Consider the following 25,645-nt stretch of genomic DNA (forward strand, 5'->3'; position numbering starts at 1 on the left):
CGGTGATCGCTGGTCGGCATGGACTCGGAGGGCTGAAGGGCCTGTTTCCACACTGTAGCTCTAAAGACTCACGGGTTATTGATATTCTTTGTACAGCTCAGCAATTTCTCTCCAAAGTATTTTAAACTCCTGACACGTTTGTGATGGTTTAACAATGAGGAAACACAATACAGGCAGGTGACACTAAATCAGCAAAGTAGGTTACATGCGATTATACGAAGAGGATAAACACCGCATCAGGTTCTTACTTAGAAAGAAAATCCACCCCACTATAGCCCACATGTTCCAACCTCTATCATTCCCACACCCAGGAAGCAGCACAGAAATCCTGTGCTGAAGAGAGATCAGCTAAAGCCAACAATAGCTGTTTTTATTTACAAAATATCAGAGGTGCAAAGGGATTTGGAAGCGCTGGTGCAGGATTGCCAAAAGGTCAATTTGCAGGTTGAATCGGTAGTAAGGAAAGCAGATGCAATGTTAGCATTCATTTCCAGAGGACTAGAATATAAAAGAAAGGATGTGACACTGAGGCTTTATAAGGTACTGGTCTGACAGCATTTGGAGTATTGAGCAGTTTTGGGCCCCATATCTGAGGAGGGATGTGCTGGCATTGGAGAGGGGCCAGAGAAGGTTTATGAGAATAATCCCAGGGCTAATCAGATTAACATGCGATGAGTATTTGACGGCTCTGGGCCCATACTCGCTGGAGTTTACAAGGATGAGGGAGGGATCTCATTGAAACCCACCAAATAGTGAAGGGTTTGGATAGAGTAGATGCGGAGAGGATGTTTGCCGTAGTGGGAGAGTCTAGGACTAGAGGGCACAGCCTCAGAATAAAAGGACATACCTTTAGAAAGGAGTTGGGGAAGAATCTCTTGAGACACAGGGTAGTGAATCTGTGGAATCCATTGCCACAGACAGCTGTAGTGGCAAAATCATCGGGTATTTTTAAAGCAGAGATTGAGTCTCTTGATTGGTAAATGTGTCAAAAGTTGGGTGAAGGCAGGAAAATTGGGTTGAGTGGGAAAGATACATCAGCTATGATTGAATGGTAGAGTAGACACGATGGGCTGAACGGCCTAATTCTGCACCTATAACTTATAAACCTAAATGGGAAAAGCTAGCAAGGTCAACTTTTATTGACGCGCCTTAATAGACGTTGAATAAGTGATGGTGAGCTACCTTCTTGAGCAGCTGCAATCCTTTATCTGCATGAATGGCGGGGCAGACTTGATGGGCCGAATGGCCTAATTCTACTCCTGTGACTAATGAACATCAATATGGGAATAGCTGGCAAGGTCACCATTTATTGGCGCTCCTTAATTCCCCTTTAACAAGTAATGGTGAGCTACCTTCTTGAACTGCTGCAGTCCTTCTTCTGCACGAACCCCCTCAGTGGTTTGTGGTAAGGAGTTCTAGGATTCAGACAGCCGCTGAGGCAAAATCAACGATGTAGATCATGGGATGAGGTTCTACCGATGTAGTATTCTCATGTACTTGCTGCCCTAGTCCTTCTTGGGGGGGTTGCATGTTTAGGAGTGCTGTTGAAGTAGCCCAAACTCTGGGTGCCACTGAACTGATTTTTCCCAGCCGTTGTTCAGCTTAGTCTACCGTTGAACCTGTAATCCTCTAGGCAATAGGAGTGTGTTCCGTCATATTCCTGGCTTCTGCTTTTTAGACAATGCAAAGGTTCACAGTAGAGAGAAATACAACTAGACCAGCCACACTCAAACTGAAGGTACACAAAATTGCTGGGGAAACTCAGCGGGTGCAGCCGCTGAGTTTCCCCAGCAATTTTGTGTACCTTCGATATTCCAGCATCTGCAGTTCCCTTTTGAACACACTCAAACTGAGTTGCGGTGAGTGTGCTGACTCCTGACTTTCCAAAACTTGAATTGAATTGAATACCTTTATTGTCATTCAGACCTCGTTCAGACCGTAAGGTCTGAATGACAATAAAGGTATTCAATTCAATTCAATTCAAGTTTTGGAAAGTCAGGAGTCAGCACACTCACCGCAACTCAGTTTGAGTGTGGCTGGTCCAGTTGTATTTCTCTCTACTGTGATCCATGGGGCATTGATGATAGGAAACTCAATGGTAATATCACTGAAAGTGATGGATGAGTTATCCTTGTTGAAAATGGGCATCATTGTCACACGTCCAACAAATGCTACTCACCACATATCAGCCCATGCCTTAATGCGGTCTGGATTCCACTGCACGCAGACACACATTGTTTAACTAAAGGAGTTATTAATGGTGGAATATTGTTTACAGATAACTGTACATATCCAGCGCAATCTTTATGATGGAAAAAGGTTTCTTTATAAAGCAGCCGATGGTGGATGCTGGGTCACCCCCGAGAGGAACTCTTGCAGCCCTGCTGCAGGTTCTGCTCACTTATATTGTAACATAACCTGGGGGGCAGCATAGTGGAGGAGCGGTAGAGTTGCTGCTTTACAGCGCCAGACACCCAGGTTTGATCCTAACTATGGGTGCTGTCTGCACGGAGTTTACACGTTCTCCATGTCATCATCTGGGTTTTTTCCAGGGGTGCTCTCGTGTCCACCCACTGCAAAGAGTCATACAGTGTGGAAACAGGCCCTTCGGCCCAACTTGCCGCACCAGCCAACATGTCCCAGCTACACTTGTTCCACCAGGCCGCGTTTGGCCCATATCCCTCCAAACCTGTCCTATCCATGTACTTGTCTAACTATGTCTTAAACGTTGGGATAGTCCCAGCCTCAACTACCTCCTCTGGCAGCTTGTTCCATACACCCACCATCCATGGTGTGAAAAGGTTACCCCTCAGATTCTTATTAAATCTTTTCCCCTTCACTTTAAACCTGTTGCCTTTGGTTCTCGATTCACCAACTCTGGGCAAGAGACTCTGTGCGTCTACCCGATCTATTCCTCTCATGATTTTATACACCTCTATAAGATCATCCCTCAACCTCCTGCGCTCCAAAGAATAGAGACCCAGCTTACTCAACCTCTCCCTCTAGCTCAGACCCTTGTGTCTTGGCAACATCATCTTAAATGTTTTGTTTATAGGTTAATTTGCTTCTGTCAATTGTCCCTCGTGTGTCGGGTAGCGCTGGTGTGTGGGGTGATCGCTGGACGGCGTGGACTCGGTGGGCCGCAGGGCCTGTTTCCACTCTGTATCTCTAAAGTCTGAACTTCACAAGCATTGGGTGCTAGCTATGCAGAGGTTTAAATTGCAAGGTAAATCTGTTCCGTGTAAACTACTGATCAGACACATAGTATTATTTCAGTAAGATTTTCTTTCACATCTGACAGGTCATGGAAATATTGAAAAAGGAAATTTCAATAGGAAAAGGAAATATTGAAAAAAAGTCACAGAAATTTCATGACGCAAGTTATTTAACATTTATGAAAACATTCACGCCTTGAACTCACACATTTACTCACACAACATGTACAACTCTCTTTTTACAAATTATACAAAATATACATATATAATGTGCATGTCTATCAATGGAGTTACTTTGGCCTCGTGGAACCCTTCTTCATTTCACTCCAGAGTTCCTGGAAGAATAAAAACAGGAAACTCACTGATGTATACAAACTTGCATCAGACGTTTGAACAATATAACCCAAACAGCAAAGACTACTGCCCTGCCCATCATAATAGTGATACACCAAATCTACACATTTGACATATCCTGATGTATGGCAAAATCGTATTTGGAAAGAAAAATCATTTTTATATCAAACAAGTTTATCTGTTTGAAGTCAGATCCTCCAGTACAATTATAAGAATTAGCGTATCTCACTGTACAGATTCACTACCAATCATATCTTGTTTCCAAGGGAGAGAGTCATGTGAAAGTTGCAAAGCAGATGTTTGCACAAAGAATGTGTTAAATCAAAAGCAAGATACAATAAAGATGAAATCCTGCAAGTAAAACTGCTGAGAATATTCAGTCAGACAGCATCTCCAAAGAGGAAATGTTTCAGGTCACGAGCTTGAGATATTCCAGATTAATTATGAGAGGATATTAGTTCACAGTAAATAGATCATAAAACATTTTGTGGAAGGACAATACATATAGTTAAATGCTTAGACTTTACATTAAGCCTTGTATTAGCACCCTGCACTCCCATGTCATTATAAATAATGTGCTACAGTGCTTGATGTGGTAACTGAACCTTAATTGGTACATGTGACAATAAAAGACCTTTGAAACCCATAATCCAGAAACTATTACCACCGAGCCAAGACTTGATGCCCAACGCGGCATTCTAGCGACTTTTGGCTCGGGATCACTTCTGTTTAGGATTCAGACTATCCACATTTATAAGCAATACTAGGGTATAGGGTATAGTATGAGGATCAACTTTGCCAACAATACAAACAAAACTGGATTCAGTTGGACAATTATTATATTAATGGAGATAAAGCCAGTTCAAATAGAAAAGCAAATTAATGTTTTAAAGAACATATATCACAATGTGATAAGGACATTGTAAACAAAGATAATGAATGCAGCTTTTATGGCAAAGGTAGAAGATGTAGATTATTGAGTTGGAAGGACCTCTAGACGCAGGTTTACACTGAAGATAGACACAAAATGCAGGAGTAACTCAGCGGGGCAGGCAGCAACTCTGGATAGAAGGAATGGGTAATGTTTTGGGTCGAGACCCTTCTACAGACAGACGTCATGGGAGAGGGAGAGACAGAGATGTGGAAGGGTAAGGTGTGAAAATGCGATATCAAAGGGGTCGAAGTAAAAATAAAATGGAGAATAGATCATTGTTAGCTAGGGGAAGGTGACAACGAAGCATACAAAGATATATCAGGAAGGTAGACAAAAGTGCTGGAGAAAATCAGCGGGTGCAGCAGCATCTATGGAGCGAAGGAAATAGGCAACGTTTCAGCCCGAAACGTTGCCCATTTCCTTCGCTCCATAGATGCTGCTGCACCCGCTGAGTTTCTCCAGCACTTTTGTCTACCTTCGATTTTAAAGCATCTGCAGTTCCTTCTTAAACAAATGTAATCAGGAAGGCAGTCAGACTGGTCGGAGAACTAGGATGGGGGAGGGATGGAGAGAGAGGGAAAGCAAGGGTTACCTAAAGTTAGAGAAATCATAATTCATACCGCTGGGTTGTAAGCTGCCCAAGCGAAATATGAGGTGCTGTTCCTCAAATTTGAAAATGAAAGTTAGACACCACATTCTAAAATTGCACTGAAGCAATTGGGACACACATACTAAGCGTGAAGCTGCTTCATATGTAGAAAGAAGTTCTCACAGAAATGGTCTCACATGAGCAATTTAAAATCACAAAATAATTTGATATGCCGAGTACCAATTCCACTGATTGAGGAGTGTTTAAAGGGAGATTTGCAAGGTTATAACATACAAGGTCAGAGGTTATTTTAGATTGAAAACATCTTTTAAGGTTAGATAAGTGGTTAAAAACAACAGAATGGGGCTCATACTTTTAATCTTTTTGGTTCTAAACAAAAATTAACATCAGCAAAGTCTAACACATAAAGTCATGTCTTTACATCAATGATGCAATATGTCACTTGCACCAACAATTCCTCCTACTGTACAACTAGAAGCAAATTAAAAAAGCCAGTTTAGTTCATTTCCCAAATTCCTGATAGGGATAACAGCGTGTGAGAGCCAAAGAGGAGGCACCATAAAGTTTCCACGACAAAGATGGGATGCACACACAACACACTTGCCTTCTAAAAATGCAAATTCATCTGCAGCATCTACGGCATGATCTGAAAGAAAGATAAAACAAAATCATCTTTCAGCAATATGGACAATTTCAAATCAAAATCAAAACTGACTGAGGCAACGTCGTCCAATCCCCAACTTATCTCACAATCTCAACCTTTGGACTGAGGGTGTTGAATCTGTGGAATTCATTGTCACAGAAGGCTGTGGAGGCCGTCAGTGGATATTTTTAAGGCAGAGATAAATAGATTCTCGATTAATACAGGTGATAGGGGTTAAGGCAGGGGAATGGGGTTGAGAGGGAAAGATACATCGGCCATGATTGAATGGCGGAGTAGATTTGATGGGCTGAATGTCCTTATTAGAAACATAGAAATTAGGTGCAGGAGTAGGCCATTCGGCCCTTCGAGCCTGCACCGCCATTCAATATGATCATGGCTGATCATCCAACTCAGTATCCCGTACCTGCCTTCTCTCCATACCCTCTGATCCCCTTAGCCACAAGGGCCACATCTAACTCCCTCTTAAATATAGCCAATGAACTGGCCTCGACTACCCTCTGTGGCAGGGAGTTCCAGAGATTCACCACTCTCTGTGTGAAAAAAGTTCTTCTCATCTCGGTTTTAAAGGATTTCCCCCTTATCCTTAAGCTGTGACCCCTTGTCCTGGACTTCCCCAACATCGGGAGCAATCTTCCTGCATCTAGCCTGTCCAACCCCTTAAGAATTTTGTTATTCTGCTCCTATCACTTATGAACTTATGAAAATCGAGTTTGTCATGCACATCAAGAACAATGACTTTCATGCAAGCTGACATTGTGGAACATGATACGACAGCCAATCTGTCAGACTCACCCAAGTCCTTCCGCTGGATCGTTTTACGTTTTGCTTGCAGTGCAAATGTGTACGCATCCTTGGCAATCACCTCAACAAATAGCTCCTGTCAGCAGAAACAAACAAGCCGTTTCATCATTGGGGCATTTTGATCATCCAGGAGGTCTGTTACAGAATTCCAATGGGCCTCTGGTCTTTTTCAGAAACAGGCCTGTCCCTTTTCCCCTCAGACAGCCCAAAAGTAGACCCTTGATGCATTTTTAAAATAAGAAAACCTTTAATTTAAAATCAATTCTCCCTTGCATATAATCAATGTAATTGTTTAATATCAGAGATTACTTGAAAATATGTGAACTGCGGCACAATCATCGGAAATGGAAACTCGAAAGTAAATAAATCTGGATTTACCAATTACCAACTAGAAGGCTTCAATGTGTAATACAGCTGTTCCTAGCATGCAGACGCTGAATTAAAATCTACCCGAGGGCATTATTCTGAAGGAAAATAGGGGAAGATTTGACGTGCACAGATAGATCTCACGCTACATTAAACCAGTTGTAACATAGAGCTTTTGAATTCAGAAGGTAGACAAAAATGCTGGAGAAACAGCGGATGATGAGGCAGCATCTATGGAGCGAAGGAAATAGGCGACGTTTCGGGTCGAGACCCTTCTTCAGACATTCTGAATTCAGAATATTGCTTTGCTGGATCTAACATTCGAGGGATCACAAGAACATTGTAAATGTGATCGCATCACTCTACATTATATTAATGCAAGTGATTGTCAGCTGGGAGCAATGTCTGAATCCCTGGAGGTGGCAGGGTTCCCGCCCCCCTCCCCATATCCCCATCCCCTCCCAAAACCCATCCCGCAATAATAATAATAAATACTTTATTAATCCCCTTATTCTGGGGAAATTCAGATGTTCTTGCAACACACTAATAAAAATACAACATAGCATTAAAGAAGATGTTTAACATAAAAACATAAAAACATCTCCCCATCCTTTCATCCCTCCATCCCTGCAAAGCAAGAATTTCATTATCCTATCTGGGACACATGACAATAAACTCTCTTGAATCTTGAATCATCCTCTCAAACCTCATCTCCTTATCTCTCCCTCCCTCCCGCCCGCTCACCGTGGCCTTGCCGATGGCGAACACGGCCTCCTGACTCGCCAGCGTCACCTCGGGGTCGGCCTTTATCAGCCCCTTGATGCGGCTCAGCGGCAGGCGGAGCAGCTTCTGTTGTGGCCTCTCAGCCTCCGTCTCCGCCTCGGCGTCGAGCTGCGCGCTCTGCCGGCTCTCCTGCTCCTGGTCCTGGTCGTGATCGTCTTCCCCCACCACCCCTACCGGCACCGGCGGCAATGCCGAACTCTCCGCGTCCTCCATGACCGGCCCTTCCCGCCCAACAGGCCGACCAATCACAGAGGCCCGACAGTGCGACCAATCACAGAAGCCCAACCAAGCGACCAATCACAAGGGTCCAGTGGTGTGGAACCAATCAGATGCCCAACAGGGCGACCAATCACAAGAACCCGACAGGGCGACCAATCACAGAAGCCCAACCAAGCGACCAATCACAAGGGTCCAGTGGTGTGGAACCAATCAGATGCCCAACAGGGCGACCAATCACAGAAGCCCAACCAAGCGACCAATCACAAGGGTCCAGTGGTGTGGAACCAATCAGATGCCCAACAGGGCGACCAATGACAAGAACCCGACAGGGCGACCAATGACAAGAATCCGACAGGGCGACCAATCACAGAAGCCCAACCAAGCGACCAATCACAAAGGTCCAATGGAACGGAACCAATCAGAGACCCACTGGAACGAACCAATCAGAAGCCCAACATGGAACCAATCACAGAGACCCAGTGGAGCAAACCAATCAGATGCCCAACAGGAAGACCAATCACAGAGGCCCAATGGAGCAAACCAATCAGATGACCAACAGGAAGATCAATCACAGAGGCCCACAGTGGAAATAAACCAATCAGAGGCCCGCGGTCGCACGCTCCACCAATCACGACCACTCTTCATTCACCAATCAAAACAGACAAGGAAGGTCTATCCAACCAAAGATCCTATAGGATCTTTGTATCCAACCAGCTTGGCCCCAGCAGCCACTGTTGTGGACAAATATTATAGAGCGCTCCTCTATAATCTTTGGTTGTGGATGATCAGCCATGGTGCTGGCTCCAAGGGCCGAATGGCCTACTCTTGCACCTATTGCAATTCAATTCAACTGTCTGGAGGAAGTGGGTGATGGAACTGACCCCCAAGTTTCAGATACAACTCACGGAAATCATATAAACGACAATCCCGCAGTTAAAACATATATCCTAGTGGAATAAAAAGCAGCTACGATACGATATGATAGAACTTTATTTATCCCAGGAGGGAAATTGCTGCCAACAGTCATAAAACACAACAAGTCAATCACAGATTTGTGGGGGGGTCATTCTACCCCACTGTAGAAGGGGGAGAAGTTGTACAGTTTGGTAACCACAGGGAAAAAGGATCTCCTGTGGTGTTTTTGTGGAACCAGTCTGTTGCTGAAGGTGCTCCTCAGCTTGACAGTGTGCCATGGAGGGGGTATTGTCCAAGATGCTCCACAGTTTAAGGATCATCCTCCCCTCCAAGACTATCGGCAGTGAATCCAACCACCCCCAGGATGGAGCCAGCCTTCCTGATGAGCTTGTCAATGCTGTTGAAGGCCAACATTTAATTTGCCTTCCTTATTGTCTGCTGGCAATATCAGTTTTCAGTAGCACATGGTGAGTTCCCTTCTAAACCTCCTGCTCCATTTTAGACCCTTCTTAATAGCCACCATTGATGTTTTAGCTGTCGCCATCGAATATTTCTGTGAGCATATTATTTTTTAATTGCATTTATGTGAATCCACTTGGAATGCCTCATTAATGCAGCTTGTTGCTATCTCAGAAAGGAAAGGAGATGAGGAGGAATTTCTTTGGTCAGAGGGTAGTGAATCTGTGGAATTCATTGTCACAGATAGTTGTGGAGGCCAAGTCATGGGGTATTTTTAAGTGAGAGATTAACAGATTGCCAATGGTGATAATAGTTACGGGAAGGAGGCAGGGAAATGGCAGGAAAATAGATCAGCCATGATTGAATGGCGGAGTAGACTCGATGGGCCCATTGGCCCAGCTTCTCCTTCTATGAGAACATATTAAGCATGAGAATTGTACACACTTTCATTTATGATATGCTGGGAAATTCCAGCAACTTTGGACAAATTGTTGTAAAGTGTTTGGCGACATTTTGCAAAAGGAATCATTCTGACATTGGCTCATCTAAATAAACAGAGTGTGGTCATCTTAGATCAGGCTGTAATTCTGTAATCTGCTTAACAGTAACCAGGTCAGATATAAAAAGGAAAAGTAACTCTGTTAATCCTCCTTCTGATGACCGTGTAAATAAGATTAACCCTCCAGTTTTACCGCTGCCAGTCCACCATAGGACCTGCCTGTGATGGGAGCCATTTCTGGACATTCCGTGTATGTTTGACACAAGAACCAAAGGAAAATCAGAAGGAAATGAAACAGTAGAAATGGGCACCTCATGCAAAAGGATAAATCACACCGATCTAAATAATAATCACACCCTGCTGTGATAGAGAGGAATTTCAGAGTCATCTAAATGGGTAACTAATCCTGTGAATTTATGACACAGCAATTTATCACCAGTAACCGTTGTTATTATAATGCATTTAATCCAGATTTGAAATTTGAAATATTTTCATTAATAATGGTAAAATTGATTTGGTAAAATGTGAATGGTGCCACTCCCAAAATGTCCTGTCTGTCTGTCTTATTGAAGCTGGCATGACATTTGCTTGATGTAACAATCCAGGGAAACTTTTAATGGGCAATGTTGTTGTTGGTTGTGGTGAGATACATTTCCAGTGCCTTGATAGTTCGTAACACAATGAGGACAGCCAGCTTGGAATTGTCTGATTTGTCCTGATCTATTCCCTAATCCACCATTGTTGTGTCATCAAAAAACAATGGCAGGTGTCATCTGTGTGAAGATGGAACTTTATCTCTTATGCATGATGTCAGGGCCAGATGTATCTGCCAAAGGTAGACTGGTGAAGACAAAATCAAGTAGGTTTATCCGTTGTGCGTAAATTCTACATTCCACGTCCATCCAGGGATGCCGGCAGTCCTTCCAGGTGAGACAGAGGTTCACACACACCTCCACTAACCTCATGTGCTGTATTCGGTATTCCAGATGCGGCCTCCTGTACATCGGCGAGACCAAGCACAGACTCGGCGATCATTGCGTTGAACATTTATGCTCGGTCCGCCAAAGTCTGCTGGATCTCTCGGCATGAAAAATAAAATATATTTTCAAACTATTTTCATTATACCTCATAACCACCAAGGCATTTTGCACAAATCTGCTTACTGAACATCACTGAAATTTAGTTTACTTTTCCTTTCAGAGTCATCTCAGAAAATTTTCAGACTTGGTCTAGAAGCTGTGGAAGGCCCTCCCACCATCCAGAGTGTTTGTGGTCAATGAATAGAAGGATAAGTGAAAGTTGTTCCAGTCATTTTTACTGTAATTAGAAGTAACAATACATGAACCTCATTGGCAGTGGGCATCATTGGAGCAGAAACTTTAGGTTTGAGCTTTTTGTATTACAGTAAATAAAGAACATAACGTATCTAAGTCTGGGAAGAGACTTTGAGAAGAGACTTTGAGAAGAGAGACTACTGGAGATACGACTACATTGAAATAAGATCATATCTGGAGCAGCTTTTCAACTAAAGTTCACATCCTTAAGGCAGTGGTTTCTCCTTGTGTGCCCTGCGCAGGAATCATTTTGATGGCAATGGTGTAGACCCGGTTCCTCGGATATAATCTGTGCACCTTGATGATGGCTGTAGCACTTTCTGTTCGCAGTGAGGGACTGAGGGGCTTCTCCAGCCCAAATCCAGGTATTAAATGGCAGATGCAACACAAGGTGGATGAAGACGAATTGGGGGAGAAGGGAAACACAGTATTCACACCCTTTGAAAAAGTCATTTACGATATGAGGAACAATGAAAAAGTGAAAAGTGAACTGATACTTGGAAAGAGGATTGGATTTTACCAGCTCCGCGGAGAAATTGGCATTGGGAACTTCTCAAAGGTGAAACTTGGAATACATTGCTTGACGAAAGGTACGTCTAACCTACCACATTCCACTGAGAATATTTGAGAGGTTATGCAAACAGGCTGTCTTAGGGCCCTCTAAGCACCCCTTCTTCAATGTGTTTCGTTTAGAGATACAGACTTCGGTCCACTGACTCCATGCCAAATATCGATCACCCGTTCACACTTGTTCTATATTATCCCACTTTCTCATCCACCCCCGACACACTGGAGGCAATTTTACAGAGGAGAATTAACCAACCACATGTCTTTGGGGATGTGCAATGAAACTGGAGCACCCGGAGAAAACCTATATGGTCACAGGGAGAACATGCAAACTCCACACTGGCAGAACCTGAGGTCAGGTTTGCATTGGGTCTGGTGCTGTGAGGCAGCAGCTTTGCAAACTGTGCTGCCTTGTTTTCATGCATTTAATTACTTCTAGCCAATTAGATCTAACAAATATCATACTCTGTATCCCATTATACGATTCCATTATGATATGTAAAATGGTCCAAAGCATTAAGTAGGTTGATACACGCTCCCGCAAATGGAGTCATCAATGTCATTGTTTTAGGACATGTAAGTACAAACACGTAAGCATGGCCATTAAATAATCTACTACTTCACTGACTCCATTTGAGAAGTTAAGACATCCTATCTAGTAGATTGTTCATTGATGATAGAAGGTGACTGATGTATTTTACTTTCCGATTTGTAGAAAGGGTAGCAATTAAAATTATGGATAAAAAGTGCCTAACCCACAAGAAACAGGAGCTGTTCATAAATGAAGTCCTGTGTATGGAGCAACTTCATCATCCAAATATTATCCGATTATATGAGGTGCTGGAGTCACACACTCGTCTACATCTGGTCTTGGAGTACGCAGAAGGAGGGGATCTCTTCACCAAGATCTGCACACAGGGACGCCTCTTGGAACACGAGAGTAAATTTATATTTATTCAGATTGTATCGGCTGTCAAACATATGGTAAGTGGGAAAAATAGTCTTGGCTAAAGAAAGAGATTGCCTCCGTTTAAAGTCACCTTTAAACTGATATGTCTACCATCGGTGAACCTGAGATGTTGGATGTTAGTGAAACTCAGCGGGTGAGGCAGCATCTACGGATAGAAAGAATAGGCGACGTTTCGGGTCGAGACCCTTCTTATTTATTTATTTATTTATGTAGGTAGGTTGTTTATATGGTCTTCCATTTGTTACTATGTTATTTACACCTAGCACAAGATTGCTTTGGGCTCAATAGTGACTCAAAAGCAGTAAATGCCTGAAATACTCAGCAAGTCAGGCAGCATCTGTGGGGAAAGAGAGATGGATAGATAGAGCAACTTTCTAATCATTAGAGCAAGTTCCGAATGATACACTATCCCGCTAATAGGGTTCATAAATGTCATTGTTTTAGGACGTCAGTACAAGATTGTTGTCGTAGGGCAAGGCAGTACACTATTGTCATGGTGTGTTTCCTTTGTGTATATTATTTTGAAGAGCTTGATTAAATTTCCTTTTTTTGACCGATTATCTTTTTAGACCTCCTAATCTACAATTAAAGATTTGTAATCCTGTGATTAATCTTAATTGTCCAAAATGGAGTAATTCTGAATTGTAATGCAATTCTGAGTGAATTATTTCCAGACAGAATGAAAATAAAGATAAGCACAAGCCATTTGGCCCAATAGTGATTCAAAAGCAGCAAATGCCTGAAATACTCGGCGTCAGGAAGCATCTGTGGGGAGAGAGAGATGGAAAGAGACAAAGAAAAGTCATTACTGATATTTATATTACGCACAAAACACATTTACTTCCTCTACATATAACCCAATCAGTCGTTAATTTCTTGTTGCCTTACGAGTTTAGTTTAGTTCAGTTTGTTGTCACGTGTATCGAGGTACAGTGAAAAGCTTTTGTTGCGTGCTAACCAGTCAGCGGAAAGACAATACATGATTACAATCGAGGTATCCACAGTGTACAGATACCTGATTAAGGGAATAGAGTTTGTACGATAAAGTCCAGTAATGACCGATTAAAGATAGTCCGAGTGTTTCAGTATTACATTTAACAATCTAGTAACTCTGTTTCTTTCATAATTTCCTTTCTTGATTGCTTCACATTTGTTCATCTTCATTTTCCATTTACTTTTACAGCATGAAAACAATGTGGTACATCGAGATATCAAAGCAGAAAATGTCTTTTATTCACATGGTAACCTTGTGAAAGTGGGTGACTTTGGCTTCAGTGTCCTGTGTCCTGTGAATGAACCGCTTAAGACGTGCTGTGGCTCCCCTCCATACGCAGCCCCAGAGCTATTTAGAGAAAAAAGTTACTTTGGAATCCACGTGGACATTTGGGCTCTGGGTATCCTATTATACTTCATAATGACAGCCACTTTGCCATTCCGTGCAGACACAGTCAAGAAGCTAAAAAAATCCATCTTATTGGGATCATATTCAATTCCACCTTATGTATCCGATCTCTGCAAGTCACTAATACATGGAATTCTGCAACCCATCCCGACTAACCGCTACTCTATAGCCAACATCCTGGACTGTCCATGGCTGAGGGGGTTGCAACTTCCAGAGCCGCACCAACCATTCCACTTGAGTCCAGATCACCTGGCCGGGCATATGCCCCTCAGTGAAGAGGAGAGTGACGTGAAAAATGCATTGAGTGACCTAGGGATCACGGTGGGACTCATCGGCAATAACCATGATTGGGAGTTTCACAATCCTATCATTGGCACTTATCGCATTGTTCTTCACCAGAGACAAAAAATATGCTTTGCCCTGATCAACAAATGCTGTAGAGGCAAAACAATGAATGAAAGGAGTAGGCGGCAACCGAGGGAATGCATGCAGAACTCAAGAATGTGTTTGATTCTATAAATCCTACAAACATATCAATAACATTGCAGAAAAGAAGAGAACAATTGCAGCACCAGAAGTTGCCAAAGCCAAAGATAAAATGGCCACCGAGGCAGTGAGCATGAAAGAAACCTCTTCTAGTTTTACTTACCTAGGAACCAGGGAACTCTGATATTCCAGCAGTGGTCTGAGCAAGTATTGTACTTAATGAATCTATGGGGAAACCTTTTCTTTTCTTATTAGGGTTCATATGCAATAGGAATTCCAGTAAATATATAAAGATATGACCGTGGATATATTAATTAAGTTCAAAAGTTTGTTTGGTGCAGGAGCAGAATTAGGCCACTCGACCCAACAAGTCTACTCCGCCATTTAATCATGGCTATCTATTTTTCTCTCTCAACCCCATTCTCCTGCCTTCTCCCCAAAACCCCTGACACCCGGGTGTCTTGATTAAAAATCAAGAAATAAGCATGGGGGCTTCCCCATTTTCCACAAAGGTAAAAAAATGTTTTCATGAATAAAGGGATAGAAATAGGTATATCGTGTCTGTGAAACTCAAATCGAATGTAAGAGTCACCTACACATCAGATCTCTGCCAGAAATTATTCCATGGAATTCTATTGAAGACATGAAGAACGGCAAGAGAGTAATCTCTACTGAGGGCATAAGACGTGTAGAAAGGGATTGCAGATAGGTTAACTGAGTTGGGAAAAGGTGAAATTGTCTAAGTCTATGATTTCTTGTGCCTCATTCTGTTATTTGTTTCCCACAATACCGGGTCCTCAATAACCAGTCTCCACTATCTTTCCTGTCTCATGGTCCACAGCTGGCATGACTACAATCTTGTGATCAAATTTGCACATTAAAATAAGTGCCAGAGTTTGCTCCTCTAAGTGCACTTGGCTTGTTCAGACTGACGATCATGTATATATACAACAGTACACCCTATACAACACTCCCATGTTAAGTTAGTTTGTAGAAATAGGAAGGTTTGTCTGTGGAAAATTTGGAATGAAGTCTCAAATGAGTTTTGCGCCTGGACTTTTATTGGCCAGGCATAAACATAATTCAGGAGAATTATGATAAAGCTAGAAAATTCTTTGATTTAATTGAGTAAATTGGCAGAAAATGTCAAACACTGAATTGAACATTAAGCATGATGAAACAAGAAACAACCATGAATGATGGCAATGACAAAGAACAGCAGCTTTCCAGGAGGGAAACAGAGCTATTTGGATCAGCCTTCTCAAGGAAAAGGTTGTTCACTGCATTTAACTTTTCATTAAGGTAAAAGCTGGATGTTATGTGAAGTTGAATGTGAACTGTATGTTTATCTTTGCTAAATCCATTGCACCCTGGATAGTGAATGTACCCCTGTAGGTGGAACCCAGTCTGAGGAATATTGAAGAATTAAGTACTCATTGTTGCTCTTCATGCTTGTTCATTAGATGTTACTCATCACGCCTATTCATTATGTGACATCAACGGCATCATTTGATGAATTAATGGTGTTTGTTGGTGCAGTCATGTTGAGCAAGATGCTTGAATAAGTTTGGGATCATGTGCTTGTTAAAATGTTGGTTAAACAGCCCACAATGATTCAAATCTGATGTGAAAACAGTGAAAAGGGGAAATAGAGCAATAAACATCCTTTGTCATACACAATGTATCTGTGATTTATTACTTAACAGGTACAGTATTATTAATGGACAGGTAAAAGTATATGAAAGATTTAGAGGGATATGGGCCAAATGCAGGCAGGTAGGACTAGCGTAGATAGGGCATCTTGGTCGGCGTGATCGTTGGGACCAAGGGCCTGTCTCCATGCTGTATGACTCTTTAACTCTAAATAACTTGCAATTAACAGGTAACAATTTAGTAAACAGAATTTCTGATTGTTTCCATGCAATAATATCTTGCGTGCACGTAAATTAGGTCAGTGTTTCTCAACAACTGGAGCAGCAGAGCAGTTGCAGCAGAGATTTTGCCTGTCCCTCTTGCAACATGTAAGAAACAATTAGACAGGTACATGGTTAGGGATGTGGGATTTGGAGGGATGTGGGCCAAACATAGGCAGGTGGGACTGGTGTAGATGGGACATGTTGCTCAGTGTGAGCAAGTTGGGCCGATAGGGCTGTATGACTCTATATTAGATTTGATTAAATTTACGAAAATATAATTTAATAACACTTTATGAAAAAAGAGATACGATACAAGTTTAAATTGTTAATAGAAAAAAACAACAGAAAACTTGTGCAACTCAGAGTAAATTTACATTCCAAATCAGGGCTGCTCCAATTCAGATGTTTCATTGACAGGATTAAGGTGGGTGGAATCTGCGTAGATGAATTTGCGTCCATGGTTTGTGAGTGTAGCAGAAACATGTATTGGGAATATGTGGCTGGAGTGGAGCTTGGAATGTGGGCCAGGTTTACAGCCAGTGAGTAAATGTACTGATATATGCAGTTTACTTCAGGAATATATTGTGTGTAAAAGGTAAATCAATTTCCCCAAGTCTGAAATTTAAACCCGATTTGTGAAATTACAGGGTTATGAAGGTGGAGAGATTTTAGGGTGTTGAGTTTGGTTTATGAGTTTGAGTTGAGTTTAGTTTATTGTCACATGTGACAAGCATTGATCAAGATCGGCTAAAGAAACAGGCACAGGAGGAGTTCAGTGTTGCGGAGATTAGCACAAACTAATGATCTTGGGTTTAGGAGCCTTCAGGGAAGTTATCATAATGTGTTAAAAGCTCATATAATCATTGAAAATGATTTCTGAAAATAGGTTTTTAAAAGTAGACAAAGTAATCGTTGAAGGTATCTACAGTAGAATGGGAAACTATATTTAAAAGGAGACAGCACACATATGCAATGAGTGATATTTAAATAATAAATGTACAGATTACAACAGTAGACATCTATCTCTTAAGGCTTACAGATCTAATTGGAATAGTGGTAAAACCATGGTATCAAGAGAAATCAAAGGTAGACACCAAATGCTGGAGTAACTCCGCAGGTGAGGCAGCATCTCTGGAGAGAATGAATGAATGAAGAATACGTTTATTGGCCAAGTATTCACATGCCTTGGTGCAACGTTTCGGGTCGAGGCCCTTCTTCAGACTGATGTCAGGTTAGGGGGCGGGACAAAGATAGAATGTAGTCGGAGACAGTAAGACTAGGATGGGGATGGAGAGAGAAAGCAAGGGGATGGAGAGAGAAGGCAAGGGTTATCGGAAGTTATTTTTTACAGTTGGGGTTGCTGCAGAGTGAGCAGAGGGCTGTACGTTCAGAGGGAGGGGGGGAAGGGGGGGAGGATAGAGTGAGTAAGGGGAGTGGAAAATTTGAGGCGGTTGATGTCCTGCCGGCAGTTGCAAATGAAAAGGTCTAAAGAAGGTTATGGGCCATCCGGGGGAGTCCAAGCGGAGGGGGTACTGCCATTAAATATGCTCATGGCTGATCATCGAAACCAGGGGTTCCCAACCTTTTTTGTCCCGTTTACCCCTGACAACCTTAATAGCACATAACAACGTTATATCACTTATTTATGAACAGCTAATGACGAACAGATACCAGTGTATACCAGAACACAGTCAGTCAATGAGAAAAAAATATGTACAAATCCAGAATCAACAAATTTACCCCCTGGGGGTAATTCTAGCCCAGGTTGGTTGGGAACCCTTGTTCTAAACTCAGTATCCCGTTCCTGCTTTCTTCCCGTATTCATTAATTCCCTTAGCCCTAAAGTAAGAGCTAAGTCTAACTCTCAGGTACACAAAAATGCTGGAGAAACTCAGCGGGTGCAGCAGCATCTATAATGGAGCGAAGGAAATAGGCGGCGTTTCGGGCCGAAACCCTTGGAAAAGGGGAGACGAGGGTGTGGCCAGGCCCCAACAACAACGTTTGGTGAAGTGATTTATAAACTCAAACTACATTCGAGTCAGATGACATACGTGCCCGTTATACTCTGAGGCCGGGCCGCACACTCACTTTCTGTCTTGAAGGTGTTTGTTTTGACCGACATTTCCCAACCTTGTCAACGCTCTGCGGGCCCCCTAGCAACGGTCTGCGGCTCCCCCCTAGCAACGCACTGATGGCCTCCCTAGCAACGGTCTGCGGCTCCCCCCTAGCAACGCTCTGATGGCCTCCCTAGCAACGGTCTGCGGCCCCCTAGCAACGGCGGGGACGTTAGACCCGGTCACGTGGGGTTGAAGAAAGCTGTCGTGGGTCACGTGCGTGGGGAGGCTGGCGCGCGTCTGCAGTTCCTTCTTGAACACGAGTATGGGGGCGTTAGCGAGGGTTACGTAGGGTTGGCTGGCAGGGTCACGTGCGGGGGGCTGACGTGGGATACGTTGGGGTCTGAAGTGAGTTACGTTAGGGGGAGGGGTTGACGTAAACACGTTGGGGATGGACTGGCGTGATCACGTTGGGGGGCGGGGCTGACATGATCACGTTGGGGGGCGGGGCTGACGTGATCACGTTGGGGGGTGTGTGCGCGCCGGCGTTGTCACGTGGGCGCGGGGTCACGTGTGGTCACGGCCTGCTCTCCCCGGGTCAGCCTGTCCTTTGGCGGCGCCGACATGGTGCTCGACGGCTACTGGGACTCGGCCGATGGCGACCAGTGTCCAACCAAAACCTGGCAGGCGACGCGGCTCGGGGCTGGCCTCGGTAGGTACGGGCCCAGGCAGTGGCGGCGTGAGGAGAGTCAGAGGATGTACAAGGGCAAGGACAAGGGCAGGGAGAGGGGGGAGAGAGGGAGGAGGAAGAGGGAGGGAGGGAGGAGGAAGAGGGAGGGAGCAAAGATCTTAGAGCTCTATGATCTTTGGTAGGGAGAGAGTGACGGAGAAGGAGGATGGAGAGGAGAGGAGGGAAAGGGAGGGAAAGGGAGGAGGAGGAAGAAGAAGAGAGAGGAGAGAAGGGGGATGGAGACAGGAGGGAGAGGGAAGAGGAGAGGAGAGGGAAGCTTGCTGCTGAAGCGTGTCATTTGTTTAGCAGCAAAACACAGTGATTTGGGAATATATTGATTTGCTAAATATGTCCTTGCTGGTAATTCACCTATTTTGATGCATGCAAATCTCAGTGCACAGAATGTCAAAAGCAAGGTTAATATCAGCTTACACTTCAATACGTTTTTTGAGTTCAATAATTAATTCTCACTCAAAGATGTCGGGTGGAATGAAGTGAACTCGGAATTATGTTGTATCGTAGTTAGAAGGAAACTTTGGTGATAAACGCCGATACTTTGTTTGGTTATTTCGATCATAAGTGATAGGAGTAGAATTCAGTCAATCACTCCCTCCTAACCCCATTCTCCTGCCTTCTCCCCATAACCTCTGGCACCTGCACTAATCATCAATCTATCTTTCTCTGCCGTAAAAATATTCATTGACTTGGCCTCCACAGCATTCTGTGGCAAAGAATTCCACAGATTCACCACCCTCTGACTGAAGTAATTTCTCCTAATCTCCTTCCTAAAATAATGCGTTGGCCACAACCATTCTGTAGTGTCTTGTGTTCTGTGTCTTGTGTCTACTGTTTGTGGGTAAGTGTGTCTGTTTAGTGTTCAGCCATGAGCGAATGGCGGTGCGGGCTCGACGGACCTGGTGGTAAATATATTTAAGTCTAAAATAGATGGTTTTTTAGCTGCCAAGGGGATAAGGGGCTACGGGGAGAGGGCAGGGATATGGACCTAGGTATGGTTAGTATAGTAAGACCTGAGTGATCTCCTGGACAAGTGTCGATCGCCTGGATTGGGGTCGGAGAGGAATTTCCCGGATTTTTTTCCCGAATTGGACCTGGGTTTTTATCCGTTTTTTTTGCCTCCCCCAGGAGATCACGCGGTTCTTGGGGTGGAGAGGGGTGATAGCGGTATAAAGGGGAGGGTAGTGTCTTGTGTTCTGTGTCTTGTGTCTACTGTTTGTGGGTAAGTGTGTCTGTTTAGTGTTCAGCCATGAGCGAATGGCGGTGCGGGCTCGACGGACCTGGTGGTCTACTCTCGCACCTACTTTCTATGTTCTGCTGCCTACATTCGCTCTGGCTGAAGAAAGTGAGTGATAAAGTGGCACTCTAAATCAACAAGTAGAATACAAACGACAACCTGCCACTTAAATAGGTCTGTCCCAGGAGGGTAAAAGGCAGTTGTTAATAGCATCCAAGCCCCTAAATCACATTAACAACCAAAACATGGAGCATGAGGGACTATTTCAGGAGCACAGGAAAGTTAACACTGACACATATTTAGTGTGACATAGTACACCATACTAGAATGTTACTTGATTTCATTTCCATTCATTGGATTCATCCCAAAGTCATCAACTGCATGTATCTGACTTAAACTCTGACACTCTCTCACATCAATTATTTACTCGCCATTACCACACATTACGCCTATACTTTGTTTTGTTAGTTCGATCATAATGTCATAAGTGATAGGAGTAGAATTAGGCCATTCGGCCCATCAAGTCTACTCTGCCATTCAATCATGGCTGATCTAATTCTCCCTCCTAACTCCATTCTCCTGCCTTCCTGCCTTCTCATGCAGTATCTTTTTTTTCTTCTCTTTGTTGCACAGACAATTTAATGGACCATCCAAGAATTTTATTTGAGGAGAAAATAAAACTTAAAAGCTATGTTGTTTTGGATATTATCACAGATAGGTTGTGAGAGATATTTATTTCCTGTGGAATCAGGTTTAGTTTAGAGATACGGCCTGAAAACAGGCCCTTTGGCCCACCGAGTCAGCACCGGCCAACGATCACCCTGCACACCAGCACTGTCCTACATACACACAATAGGGGCAATTTACAATTTTCACCAAAGCCAATTAACCTACAAACCTGTACATCTTTGGAGTGCGGGAGGAAACCGGAGCATCCAGAGAAAACCCATGTGGTCTCAGGGAGAAGGTACAAACTCTGTACAGACAGCACATGTAGTCAGGATTGAACCCGGGTCTTTGACGCTCTGATTATTTTAATTCAGTTTTCTGAGACCAATTGCTGTTAAAGTTGAAACTCTCAGGCAGTCTTACAGAATGACAAACTTTGATGTGATTATTTTTTCAGGTCTTGTTGGTTCAGCATATCATATTGTTGCAATGCCTCCGACAAATGCCATTGATGCCATTCAACGAGGAGTCAATGGCACCTTGACAATGGGTAAGAACATTTTTTGATGTGATACATACTAGTTTAATATTATTTTACAAAGACAAATGCTTTACTCAGTTTGTTTCCTGAAAATCACATGTTATTGCTTTAGTAATAACTCCAAATTCATTTGTTTGGTTTTCAGCTACAGTTGGTGCGATTTTTGGAATAACTACCTGCTTAACTGCACATTTCCGAGACACCAACGATGATCCATTGAATTATTTTATTGGTGGTTGTGCCTCAGGAATCTTTCTCGGAGTACGAGGTGAGTTCAATGGTGCTTCAATCTTGCGAAATTTCCAGTATAGGTTTAAAAAAAAATTCAAAACTACCTTCATCCAAGTTATTTTTAAGAAGGAACTGCAGATGCTGGAAAAATCGGAAGTCTCGACCCAAAACGTCACCTATTCCTTCGCTCCATAGATGCTGCTTCACCCGCTGAGTTTCTCCAGCATTTTTATCTACCTTCGATTTTCCGCAAGGGTCTCGACCCGAAACGTCACCTTTACCTTCGCTCCATAGATGCTGCCTCACCCGCTGAATTTCCGGAAGGGTCTCAACCCGAAACGTCACCTATTCCTTTGCTCCATAGATGCTGCCTCACCCGCTGAGTTTCTCCAGCATTTTTATCTACCTTCATCCAAGTTATAGTGGGATTAGCTTTAATGTAGTATAGTCCTACACCACCATCTAAATTGGAGAATCCTAATTGCTGCTTATTTCAGGGGATGCTGGTGAACGCGGAAGATTTTGCCACAAACCTCAGCATAATACAATTTACGCTGGTCCTCACTCGGACAATGGAGGAGGCCCAGGACAGAAAAGTCAGTGGGAATGGGAGGGGGAGTTAAAGTGTTTAGCAACCAGTAATTTAGCAATTGGAGGAACAGCTCCTCATATTTTGCTTGGGCAGCTTACACCCCAGCGGTATGAATATTGACCTCTAACTTCAAGTAACCCTTGCTTTCCCTCTCCCTCCATCACTCCCCCTTTCCAGGTCCCCGACCAGTCTGACTGTCCCTAATTTATCTGTTTGCTTTGTTGTTACTTTCTCCCAGCTAGCATTGATCTATTCTACATTTTCCTTGAACTCCACACCCTTTGATGTCTCGTTCTCACACCTTAAACTTCCTTATCTCTGTATCTCCCCTGACTCTCAGTCTGAAGAAGGGTCTCGATCCGAAACGGGGAAGTAGCTATTCCTGAACCTGGACGTTGCAGTCTTCAGGCTCCTGTACCTTCTACCTGAAGGTAGCGGGGAGATGAGTGTGTGGCCAGGATGGTGTGGGTCCTTGATGATGCTGCCAGCCTTTTTGAGGCATTCTCCTGCCTTCTCCCCATAACCCCTGACACCAATAATAATCAAGAATCTGTCTATCCATTGACTTGACCTCCACAGCCTTCTGTGGCAAATAATTCCCTAGATTCACCAGTATTATTGAATGCTGATATTTCCACACTTGATACATTCACTGTTACAGATTGTGAGCAGCATGGAGTCTCCATCATGTCTCCCTCCAATTCCACGTGCTTTAATTTTGTTGAATAATCTATTTTCTACATCATAAATCATTCATTTTGATCCAACATTATTTTAAACATCTTTTGTGATGCAGATAAGATTTTCCTGTTAGGTTTTTGTGCCTGGGAAAGATATACATCTGTTGTAAGCAAATTACATTTTTTTTAAAAAGACACAAAGTGCTGGAGTAACTCCTCGGGACAGGCAGCATCTCTGGAGAGAAGGAATGGGTGATGTTTCGGGTCGAGGCCCTTCTTCAGGTATGAAGAAGGGTCTCGACCCGAAACCTCACCAATTCCTTTTCTCCAACTATGCTGTCTGTCCCGCTGAGTTACTCCAGCTTTTTGTGTCTATCTTCGGTTTAAACCAGCATCTGCAGTTCCTTCCTACCCATCTCTTGGTCAACCTGTCCAAATCAATGTCTCTGCTAAGTGCGTGTTAGTTGAGGTGTTTGCTAGGTTACAGTAGTGACGACACTGTAAATATAATTGGATTTGTTGTTCTTTGGGGTATATTGAAGTAATGATAAACATTTTATAAATACACATTTATTAACCACGCAGTGACTGTGTTATTTATGGGTGCTACCGCATCTCATGAGAAAAAGGTTGGGTGACATTTCGAGTCGGGACCTTTCTTCAGACTGTGACCCGAAATGCCATCCATCCTTTTTCCAGAGATGCTGCCTGACCTGCAGTTACTACAGGATTTGTGCCTATCTTTGGTGTAAACCAGCCTCTGTACTTATTCTGGATGCTGCTGTTCCCACTGCTGGCCACTAGATAGCAGCAGATGTTTTTCTGAAAACGTTACACTCGAATATAATGGGCTCTCAAGTTTATTTGACGCCTTGTGAATTAAAAAAAAGTACAATTTTAAAACTAGGCTGATTTTTTTTGTATTAAATAATGTTTTGCATACGCATCAAAGCAATGGTCTCTTTTTGCCTAGGTACTGCTATTTGCAGTTTGGTGTCACAGGTTTGAAGTATCATATTAGTTTTTAGTTTTTGTTTAGTTTTAGAGATACAGCGCAGAAACGGGCCCTTCGGTCCACCGAACCCACGCCAACCAACGATCCCCGCACCCTAGCACTATCATACACACACTAGGCTCAATTTACAATTATACTAAGCCATTTAACCTACAAGCCTGCATGTCTGTGGAGAGTGGGAGCACCCAGGGAAAACACACGCAGGTCATGGGAAGATTGTACAAACTCCGTACAGGCAGAACTCGTAGTCAGGATCAAACTCAGGTCTCTGGTTGCCACCTTGTTCTGCCAACGACATCGCGGGGTGACGCAAGCCTGTTTGGTCGTGAGTTGTCACCCAAAGAGTCGTACCTGGATTTTCAACATTTTGAACATTTTCGGCGACCTACTATGACGGGTGCCGGCAAGTCGATGAAAAAATCGCGTGAGTGGGACAGGCCCTTTATGGAGCGCACTGTTACAGCATTAATAAAATGCTTTGTCTTTCCTCCACAGCTCACAGCTACATGACTGGCACAGCAGCCTGTCTGTGTCTAGGTGCTGTTGCATCTCTCACAAAGATGGGCAAGATGGAAGGCTGGCGTTTATCTGGACCTCCCAAACTTTGAAAGCAGTTGAAGCAGCCTCAAACTTGTAATATAATATTTCTTGTCCATTAAAAAGAATGTCAATTCTGCTCTAGTGTTTCCTCTTGGTGGCAGTCCTAGCGCTTCACTGACTTCTGGGTGAAGGAATTCCCTTCGCAGCTCAGTCCTGAGCATCTGATCCCTGAATTTGAGACTGAGTCTTCTGAGGCTCAGGAGACATCCAGCAGGGAAATTCATCCATGTCTCTATCCTGTAAATCTCTGCCAGGATTTTGTATGTTTTAATGAGGTTGATTCTCATACTCCTGGAGTTGGAAGTTATGATCTCCATAATCTTTCCTTGCACACCAGTCCTCCCATAACGTGAATCAGTATGGGATACCTTTGTTGCATTCCAACATTCTATTGGAACAAATGTTTCCTCTAAGGTAGAGAAGCCAAACAGGCACATAAGGTCTTCCCAGTCTCATAAGTAATCTCACCACTCTCCCATCGACTTTTACTCAAAACTACTTTTACTAAATTACTCAATTCTTTATTAAAGAGATTACTCCTTCAGCTGTAAACTTTATGTGCCATCAAAACTGTGTGTCACAGCTAATAATAATTCAGGCTAAATATTTTTGCGATGTGAACTTTAATGGCTAAATTTAGCAAACTTGCCATGACAAACACTGATATCATTCAAAAGCAAATTTTGCAAAAAAACAAAAAATAAAATCTGATATACTTAGCCAGTCAGGCAACATCTATGAGGGAAGAAAGGGTTAATATTTCAGATTTTTATATTTTTAAATATAA

General features: G+C 43.2%; 3 protein-coding genes across 4 annotated transcripts; 2 read left to right on the forward strand and 1 right to left on the reverse strand.

Annotated features, from left to right (window-relative positions):
* Window positions 1-3,367: 3,367 nt before the first annotated feature.
* On the reverse strand, window positions 3,368-7,975 carry pole4 (DNA polymerase epsilon 4, accessory subunit). The gene is made up of 4 exons (XM_033047164.1): window positions 7,689-7,975; window positions 6,570-6,654; window positions 5,718-5,759; window positions 3,368-3,550 (listed from the first exon to the last, which is right to left on the reverse strand). Exons 1-4 carry the CDS (start codon window positions 7,938-7,940, stop codon window positions 3,537-3,539), a joined length of 393 nt encoding a protein of 130 aa, XP_032903055.1. The 5' UTR covers window positions 7,941-7,975; the 3' UTR covers window positions 3,368-3,536.
* Window positions 7,976-11,331: 3,356 nt separating this feature from the next.
* LOC116989633 (serine/threonine-protein kinase NIM1-like) lies at window positions 11,332-16,091 on the forward strand. Its single transcript, XM_033047201.1, has 4 exons — window positions 11,332-11,743; window positions 12,436-12,704; window positions 13,874-14,528; window positions 16,042-16,091. The coding sequence occupies exons 1-4, from the start codon at window positions 11,455-11,457 to the stop codon at window positions 16,089-16,091; spliced, it is 1,263 nt and encodes a 420-aa protein (XP_032903092.1). The 5' UTR covers window positions 11,332-11,454.
* A 2,963-nt stretch (window positions 16,092-19,054) lies between these two features.
* ndufa11 (NADH:ubiquinone oxidoreductase subunit A11) lies at window positions 19,055-24,934 on the forward strand. 2 transcript variants are annotated; one of them, XM_033047165.1, is made up of 4 exons: window positions 19,055-19,260; window positions 21,657-21,749; window positions 21,886-22,008; window positions 24,754-24,934. In XM_033047165.1, exons 1-4 carry the CDS (start codon window positions 19,173-19,175, stop codon window positions 24,864-24,866), a joined length of 417 nt encoding a protein of 138 aa, XP_032903056.1. In that variant the 5' UTR covers window positions 19,055-19,172; the 3' UTR covers window positions 24,867-24,934. The 2 variants fall into 2 exon arrangements, with proteins under 2 accessions (XP_032903056.1, XP_032903057.1); XM_033047166.1 differs by having other exon boundaries at window positions 19,087-19,264.
* Window positions 24,935-25,645: the final 711 nt, after the last annotated feature.

This window comes from Amblyraja radiata, chromosome 29 (genome assembly GCF_010909765.2).
Source record: "Amblyraja radiata isolate CabotCenter1 chromosome 29, sAmbRad1.1.pri, whole genome shotgun sequence".
NCBI lineage: Eukaryota > Metazoa > Chordata > Chondrichthyes > Rajiformes > Rajidae > Amblyraja > Amblyraja radiata.

Coding starts and splice junctions, on each gene's coding strand:
- LOC116989633 (XM_033047201.1), top strand. CDS start 11,455: ATGATGGCTGTAGCACTTTCTGTTCGCAGTGAGGGACTGAGGGGCTTC. Junction 11,744..12,435: donor AATACATTGCTTGACGAAAG/GTACGTCTAACC, acceptor TCCGATTTGTAG/AAAGGGTAGCAATTAAAATT. Junction 12,705..13,873: donor TATCGGCTGTCAAACATATG/GTAAGTGGGAAA, acceptor TTACTTTTACAG/CATGAAAACAATGTGGTACA.
- pole4 (XM_033047164.1), bottom strand. CDS start 7,940: ATGGAGGACGCGGAGAGTTCGGCATTGCCGCCGGTGCCGGTAGGGGTG. Junction 6,655..7,688: donor TCGCCATCGGCAAGGCCACG/GTGAGCGGGCGG, acceptor TTCTGCTGACAG/GAGCTATTTGTTGAGGTGAT. Junction 5,760..6,569: donor GATCCAGCGGAAGGACTTGG/GTGAGTCTGACA, acceptor TCTTTCTTTCAG/ATCATGCCGTAGATGCTGCA.
- ndufa11 (XM_033047165.1), top strand. CDS start 19,173: ATGGTGCTCGACGGCTACTGGGACTCGGCCGATGGCGACCAGTGTCCA. Junction 19,261..21,656: donor GCGGCTCGGGGCTGGCCTCG/GTAGGTACGGGC, acceptor TTATTTTTTCAG/GTCTTGTTGGTTCAGCATAT. Junction 22,009..24,753: donor AATCTTTCTCGGAGTACGAG/GTGAGTTCAATG, acceptor TTTCCTCCACAG/CTCACAGCTACATGACTGGC.